General features: G+C 39.2%; 1 protein-coding gene across 5 annotated transcripts in view; it reads right to left on the reverse strand.

Moving 5' to 3' along the window:
* The window catches only part of DDC (dopa decarboxylase), a 79,600-nt gene that overhangs the window by 47,241 nt on the left and 6,080 nt on the right, over positions 1-26,279 (reverse strand). For 3 of the 5 annotated variants that reach the window (XM_026102309.2, XM_064506695.1, XM_026102311.2), the window contains exons 2-4: positions 9,823-10,058; positions 1,225-1,338; positions 387-506 (exon numbers count right to left, since the gene is read on the reverse strand). In XM_026102309.2, coding sequence (XP_025958094.1) covers positions 387-506; positions 1,225-1,338; positions 9,823-10,023 — 435 coding nt within the window. In that variant the 5' untranslated portion in view covers positions 10,024-10,058. Of the gene's footprint in view, positions 1-386; positions 507-1,224; positions 1,339-9,822; positions 10,059-15,964; positions 16,010-22,336; positions 22,440-26,279 lie in introns of those variants that run through there. The other 2 variants (XM_064506694.1, XM_026102310.2) reach the window with 2 other exon arrangements.

A 26,279-nucleotide genomic window follows, 5' to 3' on the forward strand; every position in this document is an offset into this window, starting at 1 on the left:
ACATTGCTGAAGAGTGCTGATAAGCTTCTCTGTGCTCACTTTACTTGATCAACAAATTAGAGTTTTCATCCTACTGGATTCTTTAACATTATGGTTTGAATGTTAAGCCCCAAATTGGGCTGTGAAGTTGGACTACTAATAAATTTTTCACAGAGAAGACAGTTTGTGAGTCAAACTGTGTTTATTCTGGAAAAAAAAAGCATTACATGCATAAATGGTTTATCCATCTATGGATATTCCCATAGCACGTTGGTCATTCTGAAAATCTGAGAGGAACTCAGGCTGCCGGAAAAATATATCTTCCCTTTATTAGTGTTTTGGTATGAAGCATTGCCAAAACATAACCACAAATTCACCACATACTCTGTTTTCATTTTCTGTCTTACCTGAATGACTCCTCCACCTCGTCCATCCTTCCCAGCTAAAAACTCTTCAGGCAAATTAATCATCTTTCCTAGCCAATCCAGCACAACAGTCTCCAGCTCCGTGCAAGCTGGACTTGCAGCCTGTATTGAAAAATAAAACAAAGGGAATGACCTCACTAGACCATGAGGAGGGACAGGATCCACTGCAGCAAGGGTGTCTCCCTCTCTGTCTTTGGCTATGGAGATAAGAGACTAGCTGGCTAACTTCACCAGCTAAATTAGGGACATGAAGATCATTTTGTGCATGGTATTCCTAACACGTTAAAAACTGCCACACAGGACCTCACATAGAACCATGACTGTCAAATGTCAAACCCAGAATTTGCACCTTGTATATTTTTTCCACAGCAAGTAGCAAACTCTTTTGAGAAGAGCTCATCTGAAATGAATGTTTTTTTCAATACAATTTTCCATTAATGCAGATAATAAGAGAAATCATAACACCAGGTGATAGGCAACAGTCATATTATTTAATGAGTTATCAGTAAGTTTGCACTCACTTCTTAGGATTATTATGGGTCCAGAAATGCAAGTGCATAGGTTCTGCCACTACTAATTCTAAAAGCTGGCAATTTTTCAAGGACAAAACTTCTAAGAGGAAATAGGCTTTTATTACCGGAGACATTCAGGCCTTCTATGTGAAAACACTTAATTATATAGGTAAATTTACCTATAATAGTCCTGTGACTTCACTGCTATTAATCAATAATTTATTTGAAGAATGTTACTGAAATGCTTAAAATCTTGGCAAAGTGAAGCATCATTACCACACAGCAGTATATACTACCAATAAACTTACCCAAGAGAAGCCCACACATCCTATTCCACCACACAACATATCTGCAAGAAGAGCTGGGAAGGAACTGGCTGCAGGAAAGTAGGCAAAAAAGTATGGACTGTGCCAGTGAGTCACCTAAATTAGGGGAAAAATAGTCATTTTTAACTACTACAGGAAACAAACTGTCATGAAATCATGAAAGAATTTGAGGTTGGTGACCTGGAGTGAACAGTTCTCCACAGTACAGCTGTAACATAGGATCCCAGTTTTTAGAGAAGCCTACCTTGTTTTTTTTCTCAATTTTTTATCTCCCGTCTTCCCAAATTAGAATGAAAAAGCTAAACTGAATTTAGTTCTTACAACCCCTAACACCCCTCGAAATTGGAGTTCTCAGCTTCTCTGCCTAGAGGACAGGAATTGCATGGGCAGTGGCAGTGTGTGTTTCGGTGCAGGACACTGAGCTTGCACCTCTGCTTTCAGGGACTCTCCATGTTATTTTGTTCTTTCATCTCTGTCATGGGAGTGAATTAGCAAGGGTGCCTTAGTGAGCAGAGGTCTAAATGCTTCCTCTATCCTGTGCATAACACTCTCTTGCCCATGTTCCAGAGTTACTTGTTTAAATTCAGACACCAAATCCGGCCAAAGAGCCCCTCACCACAAAATGAAACAATCAATTCAGTATCCAATACTTTCTGTGGAAAATTACACTGTCCTTTCCTATAACAAATTGTGATTTATGTACAATTCAAATTTGTACGTACTATTATGAGAGAACACTACAATACCTGCACAAAAACTAGTGTATTAGCTTACAGCAACAATAGTAAGAATCATCTTGTGCAACCTCTATGCAGTTTTTAAGAATCTGTAAGATACTTGATAGTGCTCCACAATTTGAATCTAATAAAATCTGAAAACAGGAAATGTACTGCCTGTGATAAGGCTGCTGGTTCTGTAGCTAACTCAGAGATCTCTGTATTGCACTATTCTGCATAATGCAAATAACCCTTATATTTCCTCTTCTAATCTTTTTCATGCTAGCATCCAGCTCTTTCTTAAGGAATATGCTCCATGATAAGGGAAGTCTGTCTTAACTCTTGCATACATAATGAATTAGATACAACTTTCTCTGCTGCAGTATAACCTGTATTATCTTTTGGATGCCCCATCTCTTTCAAATCAAACCAGCTCTGGCCCAATGCAATTTTCCAGTCTCTAAGCTAGCCCTGTCCATGATATATTCAAGATTTCACTCTTACTGGTCACTGGGTGCAAACTTTCTCAAACAAGGTATCCAAAGGCAAACCACTGCAGACATTTTTGGCTTCTTTCTTGTATATGGTCAGGATCTCTCTCTTTAGTGCAATGATCTTTTTTAGAGCACTTGTGGCAAAGACTTTATTTCTGATTTGCCATGTGAAAACAAGGAGTATTGTCTTGTGACATCTCTTAGCCTTTTAATAATTTCTTTCCTTCCTTCTTTCCTCCCCCCATTCTCTGCTTCTTTAGAATTTCTGAGTAGGTTTGAGTTGTCTTCAGGATCAAGATGACCCAATAGTGGAAGCATTTTGCTAAAAGACAAAGATCACTATGCCAAAGGAGTCACCTAAATATGGAAAACATCTACATTGACTTCTAATACCATTTCTGCTGGAAATTATTTTTTATTAAGTAAAATATGACTGTGATAAAATATTCCAAAATCAAACTATCTAAAACAAATCTTAAGTATATGCTTTTAGCCCAGGCAGAGATAAGCTTGTATTTTAGTAAGAAACAGGAAGAGCATCAGCTATGAGTTTCAGAGATATTAGAGAGGCACAAAAGTGTATTTCTCTGTGTGTCATCTTTAGCAAAACAGAAAAAAATAGGCTGGGACGTAGCTCCTCACAGGAAAACACTAAACAGCTAAAAAAAAATCCCAACAACCAACAGTCCCTGATAGGACTCACATTCACAGACTTTCACTGACATCCGTAATCAGCCAGGGCCACTGTTGTTCATCTCCCCAGCTATAATCCTCTGTGATCTGTAAGATTTGTGACATTCATCTTGGGCTAATCAAATTAAACTGCCTGCTTGCTGGGAGCCATTTGTTTGATGAAACACAGCAGATTCTAGTTGCACCACTCACACAAAGCAGAAAAAGGCCAAAAGCCCCAGGGCAAGTGCAGCTGGTTCTTCTTCTCTCCTCCTGCCTCCCCTTCGTAAAACTCATTTCTTTTGCCATATTGCAACAGATTCGCATACGCAAATATTGCAAAGAGCACAACATTAATGATGCTTGTTTATTCAGCCCTCTGATGATAAACAATAACAGACAAGTGTCTTGGGTTCAATAATTCCCACTCTAATGCCTCTCAGAGACATTTTATTTCCCAGATTTCATCTAAGGATGCCTTTCTTTCTGTGACTTGCTTAGTCAGAAAAAGGGTCTTCCTTTACCACATATTGGGGATTGGTATTTCAGCTGAAAGTTTATAGCTTAATGCCAATGTGAGATGGCAAATTAACCTCTTCAGTACTGCTACTTACAACGCCAACTGAACTTGACCATTTTTGGCTCTAGAAAGGAGATGCATTTCCAGAGAGCAAAGCAAGTTTGAGAGACAAAGGTGACTGCCACTAATATTTTTGTATCCAGATCCCTTTCACCCAGACTCACTGTTGTGGCAACTGGAGTTCAGCAGTTGTTCCCTCAGTCCCTGTGCTAATACTAGGAACTTAGAACCATTATGGTCATTATCATATAGTGGACTGCCCTTTGAAGGTCTATATCCAGTTTTACATAAAGTCTTCATAAATAAGTTTTACCACTATGAACTCATGAATGCTTGTTTTCCTGTTAGGTAAAGACAGAATGCAATGGATACTGCATTATTGCTTAAGACAACTAATTGATCCTTGCTCTTCTGAATTTGTTGAAGGAAAAGCATTTTCACTTTTTAAGCCATCAAATAAGTAGCAAATATCTGAACACAGTCACCACAGTATATAAGCCAATATGAAGCAAAAAAAGAATCACATATGGGACACTACCAGATCTGGCTAAGAGAGGCGGTGTGACCTCCTTCATGTTACTTACTCTCTTTGAAGAAGCTCAGCTCCTAATTTATAAAATGGAGATAAGACTTTCCCCTGTGAAACACTGGAAAAGCACTATAGCAGAAGATTACTAGGTGCTACCTACAATTGTTAGTATTGTCAGGAAAAGTGTGAAAGTTAATACTGTCAGATGAAGAAGATTAAGGTAAAATATAACGGGACTGTCTCCATAGCAAATTTTAAAAGTCCCTAAAATCAACTACAAATAGTTTTAAAGGTCTCTAAAACAAACGTGAACAAGTCTTCCTATGCTAAGACAGTTCTTCCAATACTTCCTGTTTCCATGTGTTTGCACAGTACCGTCATTTTCACACTTCAGTTTCTGTGAGCACAGCTCACAGAGGAAGCCAACAGACACAGCAGCTAGTGCAGTGCTATGCACAGAAGGGTGCACAGAAGAGGACCAGAAACTCTGCTGAGGATAGTGTACATGGGTTCTGCAGTGGTGGTGAAGCGCTGCATGTCCCCAGCATCAACTGAAGCAACTATCCCTGTCATGTCAGAGGCCTCAACTCACACCAAGCTCCCAAGGGAGAAGGCAGCTCTGCAGGTCTGAGGCCGCAAGGGTGCCTGGGGCCTCTTACCAAGGCTGGAGCAAGGAAGACAGTCTCCTAGTCTGCACGAGGTGTGTGCTGGCGGAGGGTCTGTGTCACCACGAAAAGGCAAGAGGTCAGCAGATTGCACAGCACTGGAGATGACAAAAGGGAGATTGACTGGATCTTCTGCGAGACACGATACAGGATATCTCAGATACAAGAACCTAAACCCCGAAATGTACCAAAGGAGGGACAGGCAGAGACTATGCTTATCGGTCAGGAAATGGAGACTCCCAAGACAGTGAAAGCTGAAGGCTTGTGACTGCTGACACAAGGAGGATGACTCCTGCTCCACTTGCAGATCTGCACCTACAGAATAGATGCAATGCCCTGGTTGCAGATGAGGGGTTGGGAGCTGTGTCCAATGAAGCGCCTGAGCCAGCTGAGCGTGAGCCATGCAGCATGTGTGACTTTAACTGCCCTGATATCTGCTGGAGGGACAACACAGCAGGGCACAAGCATTCCAGGAAGTTTCTGGAGTGCACTGATGACAACTTCCTAACACTGGTGATCAAGGAGTCCATGAGGGGAGATAGTCTGCTGGACCTGATGCTTATAAACAAGGAAGAACTCACTGAATATGTGAAGGTCAGAGGCAGCCTTGGCTGCAGTGACCATGAGATGGTGGAGCTCAGGATCCTGCAAGGAGGCAGCTAGACGCAAAGCAGGATCACAACTCTTGACTTCAGGAGAGCAGACTTTGACCTGCTCAGGGCCCTGCTTGGAAGCAATCCATAATAATGTCTGGAGAGAAGACGGGTTCGAGAGAGTGGTTGATTTTCAAGGATCACCTCCTCAAAGCTCAAGAATGGTCCATCCCCACCAGCAGGAATTCAAGCAAGAATGGCAGGAGTCCTGCATGGATGTACAAGGAGCTCCTGACAAAACCCAAAAGTTAAATGGAAGCATATAAGAGAAAGAAGGAGGGTCAGGTGACCTAGGAGAAGCGGACTATAGAAATACTATCTGAGGATGCAGGGATGGGGTTAGGAAAGCCAAAGCACATCTGAAGTAGAATCTGGCAAGCCATGTGAAAAGTAGCAAGAAAGGCTTCAACGAGTTTATCAGCAGCAAAAGGAAAGTAGGGAAAATATGGGCCTACTGATGAATGGGGTCATAGAATTGGTGACAAAGGACATGGAAAAGGCCAAGGTGCTCAATGTCTTTTTCACCTAGGTAAGATTTGCCTTCAGAAGTCCCAGACTCCTGAGACTTGTGGGGAAGTCTGGAGCAAGGAAGACTTACTCTGGAGGAAGATCAGGTTAAGGAACATTTAAAGAAACTGGACATACGCAAGCCCATGGAACTGGACGGGCTGCACCCCCAAACATTGGAGAAGTTGGCTGATGTCACTGTGAGGCCACTTTCAAGCATCTTTGGTAGGTCATGACAATCAGGGCAGGTTCTCAAGGACTGAAAAAAAGCAAATGTCACTCCTATCTTCAAGGACAAGAAGGAAAATCAGGGAACTACAAACCATTCAGCCTCACTTTGATCCCAGGGAAGATGATGGATCCTGGAAGCCATTTTCAAACATTAAAGACAAGGTGACTGAGAGTAGTCAGCATGGATTTATGAAGGGCAAATCATGTCTAATCAACCCGATAGCCTTCTACACCATGCTGACTGGCTCAGTGGACAAGGGGAGAGCACTGGATATTGTTTATTTTGTCTTTACTAGTGGGGCCTGGAGAGCATCTCCCTTCTAGTTTAGTTGGATAAGGTAGCGATTTTAGCTGGCTGAGTCCAAAGTCAGCTCTATTTCTAAGAAGAGCTGTTGTGAAGAAAGCTTGAAGTGAAGGCCTACTCTTCCTTTCCCTTGGGAACACATTTTAAGCTGAGGCTTTACTACTGGCCCCTGCCTGTGCTACAGCACAGCTATGCAGCAGCTAAGCCTGTACTCAGTCTCCTACCTGCGTGAGTCTGACCCTGACCTGGTCCCACCAGCTCAGCTTCCTGGCTTGGCCTTGGATCTGCCTCGTCACAACAGACTTGCCACTCCGCATCCTGGCTCCTTGTTGGTTAGGTCACTGCTTGCACCTGCCCTATTATCGCCCTCTGCTCCCAGCTCACCTTCCCTTGCAAACCAGACAGCCCTCATGGCTCCCTGATATTTAGCAAGGCTTTTGACACTGTTTCCTATAACATCCTTATTGGCACACTGATGAATTACAGACTAGATAAGTGGACAGTGAAGTAGACTGAAAACTGGCTAAACTGCTGGACTCAAATGGTTGTAATCTGCAGTACAAGTCCAGCCGGAGCCCAGTCACTACCAGAGTACTCCTGGGGGCCAATACTGTTTAATCTCTTCGTTAATGACCTGTATGATGGGACAGAGTGCACCCTAAGCAAGTTTGCAGACAATACAAAATTGGGAGAAGTGGCTGATACAATGTATGGTTGTGCTGCCATTCAGAGGGACAAGCTGCAGAAATGGGCCAACGGGAATCACAAAGTTCAACAAAGAGAAATCCAAAGTCCTGTACCTGGTGAGGAATAACCCCCTGCACCAGTACAGGCTGGTGGCTAGCCAGCTGGAAAGCAGCTCTGCAGAAAAGGACCTGAAGGTCCTGGTGAACAAGCTGACCATGAGCCAGTAATGTATCTTCGCAGCAAAGGCAGCCAACAGCATCCTGGGCCTTATTAGGAAAAGTACTGCCAGCAGGTCGAGGGAAGTGATTGTTCCCCTCAATTTGACATTGGTGAGACCACATCTAGAGTGCTGTGTCCAGTTCTGGGCTCTGCAGTACAAGAGTACATGGACATACTGGAGCGCGCCCAGCAATAGGCTATGAAGGTGATTAAGGGATTGGACCATTTGGCATATGAAGAAGGGCTGAGAGAGCTGGAGCTGTTCAACCTGGAGAAGAGAAGTTTCAGGGAATCTTATCAATGTGTATAAATACCGTCTGGGAAGGTGTAACGCAGACTGAGCCAGACTCTTCTCAGTGGTATCCAGTGACAGGACAGGAGGCAATGGGTGCAATTTGAAATACAGGAGATTCCACTTAAACATAAGAAAAAGCTTTTCTTACTGTGAGTCAAAAAATGGAACAGGTTGCCCAGAGAGGTTATGGGGTCTCCATCCTTACAGACATTCAACACCCAACTGCACACAGTCCTGAGCAACCTGCTCTAACTGGTCCTGCTCTGAGCAGGTGGGTGGGACTAGACCAATCTCCAGAGGTCCTTTCCAACCTCAACCATTCTGTAATTCTGTGTTCACACAAGACTTCAGTACTTAGTATAAACAAGACATAAGGAGTAATCAGAGTTGCTACAAGAACTAGGACTTATGTACTCCTTTTTATGTGTCAAAACCACTAATATTTCATACCATAGGAAAGTTTTGGATAGAGCATTTTTCCTTCGGAATGTACTACTTTGTAAAAGTCAATTTATTTGCAGGGCCTGTAAGTATCAATGAAAAAATCAATTTACAGAAGAGGGAACATGACGTGTTGATGACATAATTGGAATGCAATGTTTCACTTTCTATTTTCAAGTGACTCATTTTTTTTAATTTGGTATTATTTTATTGAATATTATCAAAACAGTATTCTGATTGGTTCAAAGCAAAGTGGTCCTGTTTTCTGTTCTATTGCACACACTAAAGAAATGGCTTATTTTTCTCCTGTCGAAAAGAAAAGGCTTTCATAATTAAATATTTTTCAGAGTCATACTATGATCAGTTGGGTATGAGGATCTGGTACAAACTGTCTTTAAAATGAACTACAACATACTACACTGCATGCAATATTAAACACACATGATTATATAGAAGCAAGCAACCTTGGTATCTATGAGCAGCAATGAAAGGATTTTCATGTGTTGGCCATAATTCTCCTATTGAACCTGTACTGATTTAATTCCGTTCGATTAAAACTTCAGAGATCTTTGAGCAGAGTAGAGAGATTTCCACTGACTTCAGTGGAAGATTTGCCTATGAAAGGACAGCACAGTTGGCACGAAGGCAAACAAGATAAAAACATATCAAATATCAAATATTTACATTGGTCAATGAAAAGGAATTGGTATTACTATATACTGACTAAACACATTCGCAGAGCAGTGGTTCCATGTCTTGTCATACAGTGATCATATGACCTATCTATATCCAGAGAAGCAGCCCAAATTGATTATTGCAGAGATCCAAAGAAGAGACTCCTCATTAACATTCACTAATCATCTGGTCCTCTTCAAGCTACCGAAAGACCTTAAGAGACAAGCATGTACTCAAATTTCAAAAAGTAAACCATGAGTGGAAAAATAGCAAGAAAGATTCAGAACTCAACCAGTGATGTCAGATGCTTTGTTTCGCACTGTCTGTTCAGTACTGATCTATCCAAAGGATATTTAGGTAGTAGCCATCTGCCTTAAAAGGTACTTGACGAAGTCAACATTTAGGAAAGTAAGTCAACAGAACAAGTATTGGGAAGAATAATTTCTGGTCAACTCTGTAATAAAAAGAAGTCTCAGGAGAGAACTTTGACATTTAAAGATCAGCCTGAAGAAACACTTTATGTAAGGCAGACTAGTAAAATTCCCATTTTATAAAATATCTACTGCGCTTTACAAACAGCAAAAATATCACATGAAACTGAAAGTTATGAAGCTTTGCCATAGCCAATTTAAGAGGGGCAGGGGGATTATTTCCAAAAGCAAGCCTCACATGAAGCATAAGAATGATTTGATTATTTTTAGCAAGAACAGAAAACATGAATAGTGTGAAGTATTGGATCATATTTAGCTATGGATATACAGTAGACCCATGCCTTCTAAAAGCTAATCAGCACTACAAATAGCACTACTATTTGCAAAGTCTACCTGGACAGTTTCCATCCACACTTTCCTTAAAGCTTTTGAATATCTAAGTACAGTATTGAGTATTACACTATAGATCCATTTTTCTTACCCCTGGCATAATGATCTTCTCAATGTCTTTAAAGACATCCTCAAAGTTCTCAGGATCCTGGGGTGCACAGTCTGGAATGAGGGGCCTCAGATATCCTGGTTCCACATCTGGGAAAACCTGTCTTTTATCTATCTTCTCCAGGTAATCTGCAATATAGTCCACCATCTCCTTCCCTCTCTTGCGGAACTCTGCAGCATCCATGGGTCTGGGAGGTAGAAGTTAGTATCAGAAAAGCCCTAAAAGAAAGAAAAGTCACTTTTGAAAGAAAATATCACTAATTTCAAAAAACTGACCTGTTATTTAGGTGATTTAGAGGATGACTCATGTCCTTTTTGCAGAAACTAGACTGTGTTCTTTTATTTTTGCATATGAGGCCAAAACCTGCACAGTGCTGCATTCTGCTCCGCTCCAGTGTTAGCTGGATGTTGTATAGAGGTAAATCAGGCTGCTAGAGCTTTGACATCGAGGTTGTGCGGTAGATTAGATTTTAATAAAGATAGTCTGTATCTTTATCTCAGAGATTCAGAAATCACAGATTGAATCCTTAACTGCTACCGGTTTACACAAGACTGACATTGTTCATGCATTATAATGAACTCTCCTGCTTTTAAAAAAGATGGAAAAAGCATGCTGTGTGTCTATAATCATAAGCTGTAATAATCACAGTTATCACAGTGATCCACTATGCTGCCCCGTCATTTTATTATGGCTACTTCTTACCTCCACGTCTTTCATCTAGATTTTAGCTTATTTACACTTTACACTGTGAATCCACATGTTGTGCCTTTTACAACAGAGCCTTATTCCTTACTGAGGTTTCTAACAGAAAACAGCTAGAGTTCATCCGTACTGTATTTTGCAGGAGGATGCGAGGAAGCTCTGCCTAGGGATATCTCTATTCCCAATAAGTTGGGCTGGAGCTCTAAGTGTGCTATGAGCCAGGCAGAAACTGTGAGCACGCTCAAGGTGATGTATGGTTAGGCTAGGAAAGCTGGAGTCTGCTTGCACAGTGGCGTGCAAACATAAACTTACATTACTAGGCTGCCAGCTCCTGCCAATACGGCCCACCCAACTTTTGTATTATATGTGGTTGTGGGTTTTGACTGCTCAGTGAATACAAAGTTGAGACCACAGCACCTAAAAAGCTCCAAGTGTCTTTAAACATTCACACTGATTAAGTGATACTATTTCTTGGTATCCAGTATAAAAATTGGCAGGTGAAACAAAGATGCTCACTGCTGTTGTAAAGAACAGTTATACCTAGTTCACATACCAAAGATTTTCACTTTGTAAGGGAATAATTATATTAAGCACAACCTAAGTATCATGTGGTTAAGAGACAATTTCTTAAATAGCAGTGAATTCAGTTGAAGATTTATAGTGGAGGACATCATTTTGAGTGAAAAGAGACCTTTAGGGGATTTATTATATTAGAATTAGTACTGTCACATTATAAAAAAAAGACATCATTGATGTCTTCCATCCCAGAAACATCTCTAATGCTACAAACAGAGGATCTGGGGTTTGAGTGGAGCAGCTGCTGCTGCTATGTAAGAAGGCAGTGTGCAGCTGTAGGTCATGAACCACTTGGAAAAGTGGGGATCTGCATAATAGGGACTTCTAGCCCACCAGGAAATTGCTGTTCTTGTTGCTATTGTGTTAGAGTTATATTACTGTCTTTAACCATTACATTAGTGTTTATTTGGCTCTCTCTGTGCCTTTCTGAGAGGAGAATTAGGACCTTTCTCAGATCTTGCTGCTAGGTTGCCGGAAATACATTGCTAATAGTCAGTATGGTCCTTAGAGGATTCTGGTGGGCAGCTTTGTGTGTCATCTCCCTTTGAAAGACTGTTTAAGCAAGCAGTTCTGTGTCTCCTCCTCTACAATCAGGATGCTTCTATTTTTTCTATACCTTCCCTACAAATCTTAAGTGCATTTTCATTTAACACGTCTTTGATCATAGTTCAAAATTATAATAGCCTTTCTAAATAAGTCAGCATGAAATGCAGTAATCAATATGTATCTCTGTTGCAGCAATATAATTACATCCCAGCAAACAGCTCTTTGGTTTAGACATTTTCACCAGAAGAAATCTAAATATTGTATTATTTTCTTTTTCAAAAATATCTCTATCTTAACCCTTAACTTATGTGATTATTACTTGTTTTATGTAGTAATTGCATGGTAATCTGTTTTTTTTTTTTTTTTTTTTTTTTTTTTTTTTTAACTCTGGTCTCAGAGATGAACATTGCAAAAGTAAGAATTTAACTCCTAAGTGCCAAAATAATGGCATTCAAGTTGTTTGCAAGCAAACTGACTCAGAACTTGAGGATTTGGTCTTCTAGTAACATTGCTGCTCAACACTGACTTGCAGTTATTTCTGTGGACTCCTAAACGTGGATCAATTCAGCTGAATGTTTCCTTCAATATCTGTGCATCCAATGACGTGTTAGTATAATGTCAGAAAAGATAAAAGTACCACTATACTTTCAGTGGTTCTCTAGTTGTACATTATATTGCTCAAAGGTAGGCCATCATTTAACACAGAAGTTTCTGTGCATCACTTGATCTTTTCCCAAAATATAAATCAAAAGGCATAAATTAAATAGCATCGTGTACATGCTCAAAGCAACTCATAACACATAGTTTAAAAATAATGTGCTTTATCACATTACCGCAATATAGATATTATGTTATACATCTTGTCACTGTTTTTATATTACTAGATTTTTTTGGATCTGAAATTCCTTTCTATTCCAAGTAATACTTGTATCATCTTATTCCTATATAGGATGTTAATATAATTTATTGTCATTTTTATTATCAGCAGTTTGGACATAGTTCTTTCAGGGTATCAGTTTAAGCAAATAAAGTTTGGATCTAAACATCTGATACATATTCTATGATTCAGGCCTATCACCACTGAACCAAAATTTGTCAACTCAATTTGACAAAATACACATTTTAGATAATCACTTTGAGATACTATTTGTCCTAACTACGGTTCTTCCCAAGAACTGGAGGACTACTGGCTCATCCTACTATTGTTTTGGCTGCACTACTTCTCTTGTAACACTCTGTTACAATAGGATTCTCACAATTCAGGAAAAAGACTTAAATTACAGGGGAAGCCCACTGTTTTGCATGGGACAAGTAATTCATCTAGGAAGCTTAGGCATAAAGAATGGGAGAATGAAATATCCATCCCAAATCTGACACGAGTTACTGCAGTGTTATAGACTGATTTAAACTAGTATCTAGCAAACTTCAAATGAACTCATTCAATTCAGTTTGATATACTGAAATACATAATTTGCTTCAACTTCAAGCAAAATTCTTCTTTTCCCCAATGACAATATTGACAAATTAAAATAAATACCTATCTATCTATCCATGCATCTTCTTTCCTAAAATGTCTTGGCTGAAAATTCCTTACCTACTGTAATACATGCATCTCTAAGGGAATTGTGAATGTGCAGTACTTACATAGGAACACACTGGTCATTTAAATTTTCCTTTTCATATTTTGTGTCTGTCCTCTTGTGAGTGACAAAACCCACTTACAGTCTCATCCCTATTTTTACTTTCCTCCTCCACTGTTACTTATAGATTTCATTTCATCTGCTTAAAAGTATTACCTGCTATGGAAGCCACATCTAGTAGACTGAATATCTGACAATTGTAATGCTTTCCAGTTAATACTCTAAAAATGCCTACTTTAAATCTCTCTACTAGTACAGAATATTTCTCTTCTACTTCTCCACCAGTACAGAATATTTCTCATCTACCTCTCACATGCCTACACGACATGTATAACGCAACAACACAACGCACAGAGAACTTTCCTCTATGCTAGCAAGTTTTAAAACTAGAATAGAATGCGGTTTTCTAAGAAGCAAAATACCTCAGAAGATTCAGCCTTTAGGGTCTGAAATTAAAAAAAATTTTTTTTTCAGAGCATCCATATTTTCTGAAGGGCTGAGTTTTACAATCTGGGTGTGCTCAAAAGAGCCACTTAAATCAAAAGGACTTCAACTGCAAGATAATGCAGGCCTAGGATCTGAGTTTCCAAAACTAAACAGAAATCTCACAGAAACTGGGCTTCTCTGGCGTGTTCAGTAGTGGCCTATTTTTTCCAAGGCCATAAAGAGCAAGGCCCTGTGCTCCCAGGGATCCCACACCTGCCACAAGGAATTTTAGCATCTTCAATATCTACCAGCTGAATCCCAACTGAGGTGAGCATGGCTCCTCAGGAGGCACCCTATCCAATTATCGACCTCTACTACTTCATAACTGCAGTCTGTACTCAAATTCATTAACAGCCTCAATCTGATTGGTAAAATACAATTTTATCAAATATATATTATGTCAGAGTACTTTTGTTCCCAGCAAAAAAATATGGATATTCTCACCAACGTATACATCTTGGGACCAAGTCCTGCTCTACTGCATAAGACAGAGTTTTGCTATTAACTTCAGGAAAATCATGAACGTATCTTTAACGTATCTTTGATTTTATTTATAAATAAGCACTTTGCTCTTTAATTTTACTGGGATTTGTCACAGGACAAATATACTACACAATCTAAAGCTGACATATCCTTTGCTGCTTTGTTTAAACTAGTCCTTGTACCTCGGAGCAGTGAAACGAGCAGAGAAACTTTCTGATTATACATGATTTCTGTTAACAAACTATTGTGTACAATTTCACATTTTCTTTAGAATCGGTTTTTGATTGTAACCAAATATAAATGTAAAAGCTATCTAAATACTACCAGGAAATGAAAGACAGACTAGCAGACAGAAAGACGAAAGAGAGGGGGGGAGAGAAAAGAAAGAGGAGAGAAAAGAAAGAGGAGAGAAAAGAAAGAGGAGAGAAAAGAAAGAGGAGAGAAAAGAAAGAGGAGAGAAAAGAAAGAGGAGAGAAAAGAAAGAGGAGAGAAAAGAGGAGAGAAAAGAGGAGAGAAAAGAGGAGAGAAAAGAGGAGAGAAAAGAGGAGAGAAAAGAGGAGAGAAAAGAGGAGAGAAAAGAGGAGAGAAAAGAGGAGAGAAAAGAGAGAAAAGCAAGAAAATGAGGATATATTTGACAGATTATAATTTTATGAGCAGCTGCTCTCCAGTTCATCAAAGTAAAACAGAAAAGCAACTAACATCAATAAAATATTTTAGCAGCTTTCATTAAACACAAAGAGGAGGAATGCATAATTAGACACATTAATAGCACCTTAAACTGATGGCTCCATTGGCTCAAAAATGTATTAACTGTATTTCTTTTCAACACATGAGACAAGTGCACTTTCTATTCTGCCAACTAATTGTTGCAGAGTCAAACATAATTTAAAGGCTTGGGATAGTACAGTGACCCCACTGAAACCATGATGATTTTTGTGCTTGAACCCAACAAGCTGGAGGCTTAATTTGCAGCTATTGCTGCTGTTAGGCTGAACTTCCACTACTGGCAATAGGAGTATTGCCTGAATAAGGACTTCAGGATGAGTTTGATTTCAGCATGAGTAGAAAGAGACTGGCTCTGCTTTGTACTACCTTTACGTAGGGCAAAAACTATGTATACATGTAACAGGCCTTATATTTCATTTAACAATTTCATTTTCTGATTAGAAGTTACCATGTCCATCTCTAGCTGTCATTTGTAAAGAGTCTGCAACTTACTAACCTTCAGTTTTGATTTCTTATTATGGTGAAGGGAAAGGGTTATTTCTGAAGAAAAACCTCACCCTAAAAAGTCATGCACAGAAATTATCTGGAAAATGTTTTTATTATAAACACTTGGGAGAGAATTTCTGAAGGTTTCTGCATGGCTGTTCCAAACTGTAGCACTTGGAAAGACAATATAAACTTCTGGATATAGGGGATCCTGCATAAATGTACATAAACGATTATAGCTGATTTACAGCCTGTGTAAAAACAAGCAAATACAAAATGAGAGGTGCACACTACATTGTGCAAACTTAGATTAAAAGCAGATGCTTTTTGAGCATCTCAGTTTATCCCTGAAATAACATAAGTTGGCTCTTTATTAGCCAAGCTCCCAATTTCAGTAACCAGTTGTTGCATTAATCCAAATTTACCCACTTGGATATACCAATAACCACAAAGCTTAAAGAACAATGAATGTTACTTACAGTGAGTTGGTAAGGATCTTCCTTGCCCCCTCTTTCTCGTCCCCCTCTGTGACAATTATAAAGCTCAGAGGATGCAGTTCCCAGTATATATAGGCAGAGTATCCTCATCTCCTCAGCCTATCACAGCCAAGTGCTTTGCATTTAACATTCAGCAGCAGCATCTCCCCCTCCTCCCACATCTCATCCTAAATATATATCAGAAAATAAGCTACACAAAAGGCAAACTGATCTAACAGAGAAATAGTTGTTGCCTATATTCACTGTTAAGTGAAGCAGGATATTTTTCATTATATGAACTCTAACAAGTCCTGCAGTGAGTGTGTGATCACTTGCTCTCAGTGTGTGTTACACGCTCTGTAACATTCCTACTGTGATTGCTCCAGTTGCTGCAAAAGCAGCTCTCTGAACCACTTTTGTGAAATGTTATTTTCAGGAAAGAAACACAGATACAGTTGAAACATCACTCAAGTGACTCCAAGCTCTAAATAGGTATACATGTGGATTGACTGTGTAACAATAATCTGCAGATACACTGTATCTAACTTTTCCCAGCTTCTTTGTTTTTCCACATGTATGCTTAAAAGCAATAATACATTTTTTTCTCTATTCTTCCAAAAAAAGTTTTCTGAGGAGTTCTCTTTCCTAGACAAGTATAGGTGGTTACTCTGTCACTTCATAGCTTGTTCCAGCTTGTTTTAGAAAATATCATCAGCATTTCATAGTCCTGAACAGCTCATAGCTAGACAGTGATGGCAGCAGACGTAGGACAGCCACTTCTCTGACTGGTCTACAGCACCCTGGAATACTACAGCCAACCTTTTTTTTTTTTTGAAAGAGGGACAAGCTGTCTTCTGACTTTGCATATTTTTTTAAACCGTCATGGCCATGTTTGCTGTTATTATATTAGCCCAATTATAACTCTGCTACAATTGTGAAAGAGCCTATTTGATGGGACGTAAAACAGAGATGGGCTCAAGGGTTTCATTGTGCTTGTTGTGCTACACTTGATTCTGTGACATGACTTGCATACTCAGTTCTTGGGTTGTGTCTATTATAATGTCCATAATCCTGTGAGCATCAAGAAATCCTCGAGTCAGTTGGCTCAGTTGTTTTTTTCATTGCAAACCAACTCCATAGTGAGCACAGTTACAGCCAGGACAAATTTCCATTCCACAGAAATAGAAGTGCTTTGAAGATTTGTCCTATTAATTAATTCTTTCCTTCTCCCCAAATTCAGCTGAAAAGGTGGAAAATTCAAAATGTCCTGTGAGGGGGTAGGAAATATGGAAACTGAAGACATTTCTAGCAAAAACAGAAAGATAAGTTAATCTGGCTTCGATGTTTCACCAAAAGACTTGAAAAAAGTAAACAAATTTCAAATGAAATTAATAATTAAAATTGGAGTATTAAAATGCTGTTTTAATCAATTACTGTGTTGAAATACCACCTCAAAGTATTATCTGATGTGTTTTTACCTTTCTGCTGTACTTGTAATTTGCCTTAAAAGTTGCTATGACCAAGGGATACTAGCATCTTCTACTAAAACCGTATTTATATTATTCCTCAAGAAGAAAAAGAAAGTAAAGAGGGGGACGTACAACAGGTAAGGTGAAAAGGGGAAATTAAATGCCCTTCTAAACAGCATATCCCATGTCTCTATAATTCTAATAATTCTTCTGGCTTCATACTTTTTTTTCTTAAATCTTCTCATTAACTGTTGACAATACATAAATCATCGCTTAACACAATCCTTCTGTAGTGGACAAAACCAAGATCATTAAGTTTTCTGTATCAGGTATTGGCAAAGTGGAAACTGCTGTGGCCCTGCAAATTTATTCCAGACCCTTGACTGTGCTGGCTCTTTCACAAAGAACTTATCTCATTGCTGAAACACAATGAATACAGATCTCACCTTTACTGTAAAACTGTTCCGAAATTTGACATACCAGTGTGAGAGAAATAACAGACTATCCTGAAAGGTTTAAAGGTCAGGGTATGCTGTTAAGTAACCATCAGATCATATTACTCACAACAGGTAATGGGAGACAGGCTTTGTTCAGCATGTTACCGCACACTGAGTTATGTCACCCTAATGATGATATACAATGATGCTATGCCCAAGCAATGATGGTACCAATTTATTATCATCGTAACATCCTCACTGAGTTCTGGTTTGCAAATGAGGTCAGAGAGATAACATATTTGAACAGGAGGCTCTGGCTCAGCATTGGCGAACAATACAGACAAGGTCTTATCAGTTGTTTTGCAGTCCCAGGTGCCAGTACACGTACACAGACATGGATGAAACCAGTGGGAGCTAAACAGCTTGTGTCCACCTCCCAGTATTTTTCATCACTTCCATCATTATACAATACAGATTAGAAATTAGAAGGCAGTTCTCCCAAGTTTTTGGTCCAGTTGTTACTAGCCTGCTTTACTCCTAACTTTACCTTTCCCTTAGCTGTGCTAAACAGAGTGACACTCATACTAGCCTCCTGGTGTGACTACAGTTACTGAATTTGGACAAGATGTGTTTGCACTGTAGATCATTGAGCCTAATGTTAACTGAACAAACTTGTTTTGAGCTATAATGTTAAGGGCTTTAAACTGACTAAGATACAATCAGTATCTCAGATACCGAGCAAATAACTTGCAGCAATGCTTTAGGAGTTGCAGTAGCAAGAAGTTTGTGCTCACTTTCAACATCTGGTGTGGAAAGAAGAGTCAGTGTTGCCTGAACATAAGAAAAAGCACTGGTTTGTTGCTTCGTACTTGGTTTACTCCTCACCTGTAGTTTAAGCAGGCTGTTCGGAGGGTGCATGCCTTTTTTTCTTACTTCCCTCACTGCTGCTCCTTCAGAAGGAAGTAGTAGTAGCAGCAGTACAATGTTGCTGACTGGCTTTTTTTCAATAAATTCTTCCATGAATGTTATAATACTGCTAATGGAAGAGAAAATTGACTACAAAAAGGAAGAGGAAAGAAATGAACCCTAAGAATCACTCAGGTGTACTGGAATGAAAAGTCTATATATATTCCATAGAGAAGGTCCAAATTTGCATGAGATGAGACAAGACAGAAGAGAATATTTTAGCAAAAAAGTTCAACTACCAATTTTCTGCATAAAATAGAGGGTGCATTTGCTTTGAAAAAGAGTAAGAATTAAATAAAGCCCTCAGACACAAATAGATGGATTACATGCGTCATACAAGGATAAAAACTAAGTCTCCTGCAGAACATAAGTAGACTTTGCAACAGATTAGCCAGGAGATGAATCAGAGAAGACAGAGCTGACAAACTGGGGAAGTATCTGTCTTATCTTTTATGAATATGTTATATGTGATTTGTTTTTTCTATTCAGTTCTGTATTGCTGTCTGTGTGAACAGCTGAAGATAAACCAAAGAAGAGTAAAAAGGAACTGCTAACAAAGTGAATAGAAAAATTTAAACAGTGACATGGACAGACTCAAGTACACAGCTTTGGAGGAGTTAACACACCATCTCCTGGTTCAAGTAAGGCTAAAGCATTTTACTCTTATGGAAGAAAGCCTATGGAAACGAGAGGTTGTGATGAACTCAAAAAACTGTCAACAGAAAAGCTGACAAGCTCTGAAGAGTCATAAAGATGGTGAGAGCAGGCTAATCACAGTAGGCAGGTTCTTCCAACACAGACGTAGGAGTGACTTGTGCTCTGAACACAGGAGATGTGCTTACCTAGGTATACTGCTGGGGCATCCATCCTGACACGTATTGCTCACAGAAAAGAACTGCTAAAGTATTGACCACTGTAAGGCAGGTGGAAGCTGTGGCTGATAAATAAACTGCTGTAAGGGCTTCAATGCGTGAATCAGGCCTCTTGTATCAGAAAAGTGAGTTACAGCAGTAAGTTTATGAATGAAATGTTCTCTGTGTGGGCAAAAAGACAGACTCAGGTCAGGCATGAGGAACAGAATGGCCTGAGATACAGACCGAACCTAATACGGAGCCTGTAAGTAATTTGTTCTGATCACTGTTTGCAACGTGATCAAAGATCACATAGCTTTCTATCCAGAAGGTGACATTTTGTCACAGGCTGTGATTAATGCATTGTCATGAGGACCATGCACTACCACACAGTTCTCACAATAAGAGCCTTGGCCACCAATATAAGCCTCAAGTAATTCCTTATGGACAAAAACAACACTGGAGTCTCCTTGTAAGGAGCATGTTGGTGCTGTCTGGACCACAGAAAGTACTATGGTGAAGCATCAAACTCGTGTTTCTTGCCCTCCTTCCCTGACAACTTTGTTGGAAAAAAGGTGTTGAGTCCCCTTCATGTGCTAACCTGAACTCCTTTACTAGAAAAGACCATCCAAATACCAATTCACTGGACAATTTGTGCTTAATATAACACACAAAAATAAAAATTATAGATTACATAGAATTAAACTTTATCCCAGAAAGTGAAATCACTTTATGCCTAACACAAACCCAGGGCTCTGGAAAATCAAGGGGGAACTGAACTTTCCACATCCACGGGTCTACCTGGTCACAGAAACACATTCACAGCCAAATCAGTGAGGAAGGCTGTGTTGGCTACCTTCTGCTGTGGTAGCAAACCTTACTGTCTCTATCCTGGAGGTGGCAGAGTGATATATGTACATGCCTCGACTGCTTGAGTGCAATGTGTGATTTCTGCTTAGGAAGATGCATTTAAACTAAGATGTGAGGCTTTCTGCTGGAGCCACTGAGCATTCACACACTCCATCCTGCCAACTCTGTGAGAAGGGTAATCATCTCCAGGTAGGAGGCAAAACAGCCAACCAGGAATGACAACAGCTTAAGCTGCTGCAGGTAGCTTCACCACAGCACAGCTAGCCATATTCCCAGTCAGAATCGCCTGCCATCTGTTCTCTTTACAATACTGTTAACTTCCACACCTCAGATAATGATAATGTGAAAGCTGTGATTAGGAGAGGCAGGCACTCATTTAGACAGGATTTAAATGTGACTAGAGGAGACAGGCAGTTAAACAAGAAGGACAGCCCTGTGATTCATTCATTACCTTTGTGCTCAGAGACCTTAGCTGGATTTCTTATTTTCTAGTACAGATGCAAGTTCTTACCATATGCTGTGTGATTCTGGAGCACTCAGGAGCACTTTCCATGTAATATTTTGCTAGGAAAGGTTGTTCTTTTCCAGCTCATTTTTGTGTGTTTCCACATTTGGTTCTGACTCCAGTTGGAGTCCATATTGCCTAAATCTGTGTCAGATTTAAAGTAGCTGCACACCCCCATCCATACTCCGGCAAAACCTGTCTCTGGTCAGAGGTACAAATTTTGAATCTCTGTGTGCTGAAGTCAAGAGCTGCCAGTCTAGAAGCAACCTGTGTTTAAGCCTATCTGACTTCTACATAGTTCTGTGAAAAATGATTTGCAAAACTTTTAGGGATTTTTGCAATTTCTGTATTTTCTTTCTGCTAACACTTTAAATCTAGAACTATCTGTTTTATTTAGGAATGACCTTGACTTGCATCTCTTGTTTTGAGACATCACTTCCACATCTGCTACCAGGCTGACTTTCAACAGGAGGAAGTGATTAAGAAATGACATGTTTCATTCATCTTCAGTGCTCAGAGAAGAGGGAATGGATGGGAAAGTATGTTGAGACAACAAGAATCACTAGTACAATTTTATATTGTATAAATTGCAGAATATAATGGAGCAAAATACCTTGAGTGCCCATAGCTGCCGCTGAATTCTGGGCAATATTATTTTCAATGTCCCCCTTTCAACAAGGCACCAGGCGAAACATATGCCTACTACCCATCAAAGCAGAAACAAAGAAAACTGCTCTACATCTACATACTCTGACTTGTGACTTATTTACCAGCAGTAAATATTCTACAATTGGTTGACGATTTTCTTTCTTGATACATGTGATCATATGTAAAAATCACACAAGTGTTTCATCCAAATTATGATTTACTGTATCTTACACAATAATAAACTCACACAATCCAGGTCAGTAGCCTACTTGTTATATAGCTGAACTTTTAAAGAAAAATATTTACACTAATTAATCTACTATACAGAAAACATAACACTTAACTCACAATTCTTCAACTGCAAGTTTGTATAGTGCACATCAAGCACATTGCAGGCCTGCAACATTGCTAAGATAAAGCAAATAATGCAATGTGACGTTAAACAAGGAATGAATTACATGACCTCTGTGCATAGGAAAACGCTTCCTATTCACAGGATAACCATGTGAAATAGCTTTACGTAGTCAATGGATACTCGTGAAAAATAGTTGATTTCCACCAATCCTAGGATAACAAGCTGTGATGAAAAGCACAACAGTGTTTCTGGATCCTCAAAACAATACACTTACTTTCAGCTCTGCTGGCTGCTACTGCTGTTACCCTGGAAAATAAGCTGTGAAACTCTGATGACCAAGTGACCAGGAGCTTCTCCAACTAGCATGTCGAAGGAGTCTGGGGAATAGAAGACCGAGGATACCTATCAGGACTCAAAACACTCACTGTGGCTCTGCCTTTTGAGTGTGGAATAGAGATAGGTGGAACTGTGGGGTTTTTTACAGTGAACCTATATTCACATCCTTACATAGCATCAGGCATCTAAAATTAGTTATTTTTTTCCAGAAGAAATGGGCTGAAGTGACGTAACTGGGATTGCAGACACAATTTGCAGTGAAGCAGAGAATAGCTTACAGGTTACAGCAGTGAGGGCACAACTCTCTGTACTCAGAGCTCAGCTGCAATCCATTACCCAGCACTATCTGTTTCATTATTTCTTGCCACGTTTGTTCTGCAGGATACCTCCTGAAATATATGAATGAGCCACTTATTTTCATACCAGTCCCATTTCATACCAGAAAAGGTGCTTCTAGGTCTACATTTCTTGTTTTTCTTCTGCTTTGCTTTTACAGATATGTTTCTTGAGCAAAAGTACCATTTATTCTATGCTGCTTTGGATAAAACAAACTTTTTTGTATCATCTTAGTAATATGAAAAGATCTTTACTAATCACTACAGATGCCTCTAACCTTAAAATAACTACCAATAGTTTGTAGGAGTTGTATTTTTTCAAAAGAACAATCATCTTCTGAAAACAAGTACTAATCTCACCTGTAACACCGAGTAGTTTTGAGCAGTAGGAAATGCAAAAAGATGACAAATCAGTACTTGCTGGCAAGCTCAGCATTATTAGATGTGATACTCCTGACAACATTCAATGCTTCAGAATAGTGATTGTCCTTCTTCACATCCATTTTTGCATTTTATGTACCTAATATATGTGAAGTAAAAATGAACACTTCAAAAGCATTCTGCAGCAAATAGCCTGCATCGTAAGTTCTTTTTGAAAATGAGCCCGTGGAAGGCAAACTTTATGCTAGGAATGAGCAAATAAATCAAAGGTGTCTGAACATGTCTTTCCTGGTAACGTAGTAGAAACAAGACTAATAGGTCCAGTACGGAACCTGCAGACCATTAAGTTTATTTTAAGCTGCAAAAACAATGAAACATCAGAGTTAGGGAAGATTTTCTAAATAAAAGGAGGTAATTAAAGCATGGTTTTCAACCAGCATTTTCCACAGCAATGCTTTTTTAGGGGAATTAATGACAACAGTAATATTTCTTCTCTATTCCCCATCAGCGTAGCTCATTGCTGCATATATTTTCCTTGTTGCATGTTTCTGTTGTGCCCTCACTGGTGCAGAATCTCGTCCTTCTCATACACAGCAAAACTGGGTCCAGCCAGGAGTAGCTTATGTTGGGAGTAAGGCCTCGTATAGATAAGAACAAAACTGGCTTCCCTTAACACCTAACACCTACTTCGGGCAATGACATTTCTCCAAAATTTATGGCTCCCTAGAATGAATACTTATAAAAAGATAAAATATGACATCAAAAATTGTTGTTCCAGAAGGACGCAATGTGTTTTTAAGAAATATATACTGCACAGAAGAAAGGGTAAGAAATCTACTCTCAAAAAATCACAAGCAGTAAAGGCCAAGTTTTAGCAACAAAGACGGAGATACTCTTCTTTAACTTTGAAGGAAACATGGTAAAATAAGTCACAGTAATAACAAATGAGTACTTTACTGCTCAATCAAAAAGTCATTTAAGGACTAGTACATAGGTAAATAATCACTGGGCTGAACAGAACAACTTTCAACATAGTAACAAATTATACTGATGGAAAGAAAAGTTTTTTAGAAAAAGGAAGATTAAATGGTTAAAAATAATGCTGGTTTCTCAGATCCATTATATCTTTGAAACAATCAATTTCAAAAAATTGGGACAATTATCAGCATATACAGCCATATATTCAGGTTTTCCATTTATTAACCAAATCCCATTTGTTTAGCTGTGTTGACAAGCAGCATTTTTTTTTTAAATCCCTCCTGATTGTGACAGTTTCCTCAAAATGAAACAAACAATGAGGTCAGAGAGGGGTAGTTATGGCAACACTGCCTCAGAGTCTTGACGAACAGGCGACCAGGCTTGGGTTGTGTTTTCTGTCCTGAGTAGATTTCGCAAAACTTGTGGCATACTAACCTTCAGAAAGCTTAAAGAGAACTTTCTTTGTGAATCTGTAACTCCTAAAGTCACAGTAAGCTGGCTGGATAGTGATATAAAGCAAATGACCCAAAGCCAGGAGTGTGCTCATTAGGATATACAACAAAAACATTCATCAAGTAACCTTGAAAAGGAGGCAGGAAGGTAAAAAGGTAGAACAACCCAAGGCATTGAATCACACAGAAGTTGTGTGTCGCAGTCAGATAATCTTGAGATCAGCCTGATGCAGCTACAGAGAACGCTTATACTTGCATATGCTCATAATAACGTATTCTATTTTTTTCAATCTTTCATTAGTGCAAAACACATTTGTAAGCCTATGGGCTTTATTTACATTTTGCATAGTAATAAACCTTATTATTAGTAGCCTAGCATAGTAAGGCACCTACCCAAGCAGTGTGGCAGGCCCCAGAACAGTGGCCCTGCAATGCTTATGCAGTGATCAACACATCTGTTCCTGCTCTCCAGGTATCTAAAGATAACAGACAGAATATGGGCCCACTTAAAAGCTGGCCATGAAGGCACGCAAGGGGAAGTAGAGACTTCCTAGCCAGCAGTGCCAGGAAAGCTTTCTGGCATGTGAAAGGCAACAGCAAACAGGAAAAAGATCATGAGGTACCTGTCATGTTAGCAACCGGCAGGGAAAGGACTTTTGAGAGCCTGGAAAGATGGCTTGTAACAGGAGCTTAACATACACAAACACATGTTCACATCTCGCCTGAGTAAAAGCTATGCAGTAGTATTTCATATTCTCAACAAACATGACAAAGAAGGTATCACTAAATAATTCAATGAACTCTAAGACTTGGTGATAAAAAGGAGGATTATAGGGACAGATGCGAACATTAAATATAAATTTCCTTGGAGGAATAAGAATACTGGAGGAGTAGAGGATTCTGCCAGAATAAAGCAATTGAGACAACTAAAAAACAAAAGGAAAAACACAGGAGTGTGTGGAGAGTGTGTATTCAGTTACAGTGGGCAGTTTTTCTGCTGGCTGAGGCCACATGGCCAGTTGTTAACCCACTCAGGACTATTACAAGGCTCTGCTACCAGCTGGCAACTGCCCAGGGATGCCTACGCTTGCAGTACAGTTGGGGATGGGAAGTTTAACAAAAAGTTGAAAAGAAAGTTTTGTGTGAAATGCTTTCTGTTACAGTATAAACATTCCTTAGACTAATGTTTCTGCTGTCATTGTTGCTGCATCACAAACTTTCTCATGTTTTCTATCATTTTGTTTGAATTAATGAGTTGAATTGGTTAAGTAAGGCAAATGAATGGATTTCAATTAATTTACTTGATTTCAGGACTTATATTACAGGGCAATGATAATTCTGTATCTAAGTCTATTACGAAATTTAACTGCATACCCCAATTTACTATTGGTGCTTAATGCTGAATAGAATTAACTATAGTGAATAAATACAGAGATTTCCAAGCTGTTTCTCTAAAAAAATATCAAGCCTTTCTTCTGCATCCGCATTATAAACATTAAACTTTATTTACACATTCTTTCTGAAACTTACTGATAAGAGTTTTCTTCTCAAATAGAGGTCAATAATATGGATGTTTTTAGCCATTAACCTTTTAGTATTTCCCTTTGTTTAAAAGAGAAATATTGATATGCAGAAGTTGCACTTACCAATCTTCATATGCAGTGCAGTTCCAATATTAATACTAGCTATTTCTTAAACAATTTTTCACATGTAGACTGCATACTTACATATTTAA

The sequence above is a fragment of the Dromaius novaehollandiae genome, chromosome 2 (assembly GCF_036370855.1).
Source record: "Dromaius novaehollandiae isolate bDroNov1 chromosome 2, bDroNov1.hap1, whole genome shotgun sequence".
Classification (NCBI taxonomy): domain Eukaryota; kingdom Metazoa; phylum Chordata; class Aves; order Casuariiformes; family Dromaiidae; genus Dromaius; species Dromaius novaehollandiae.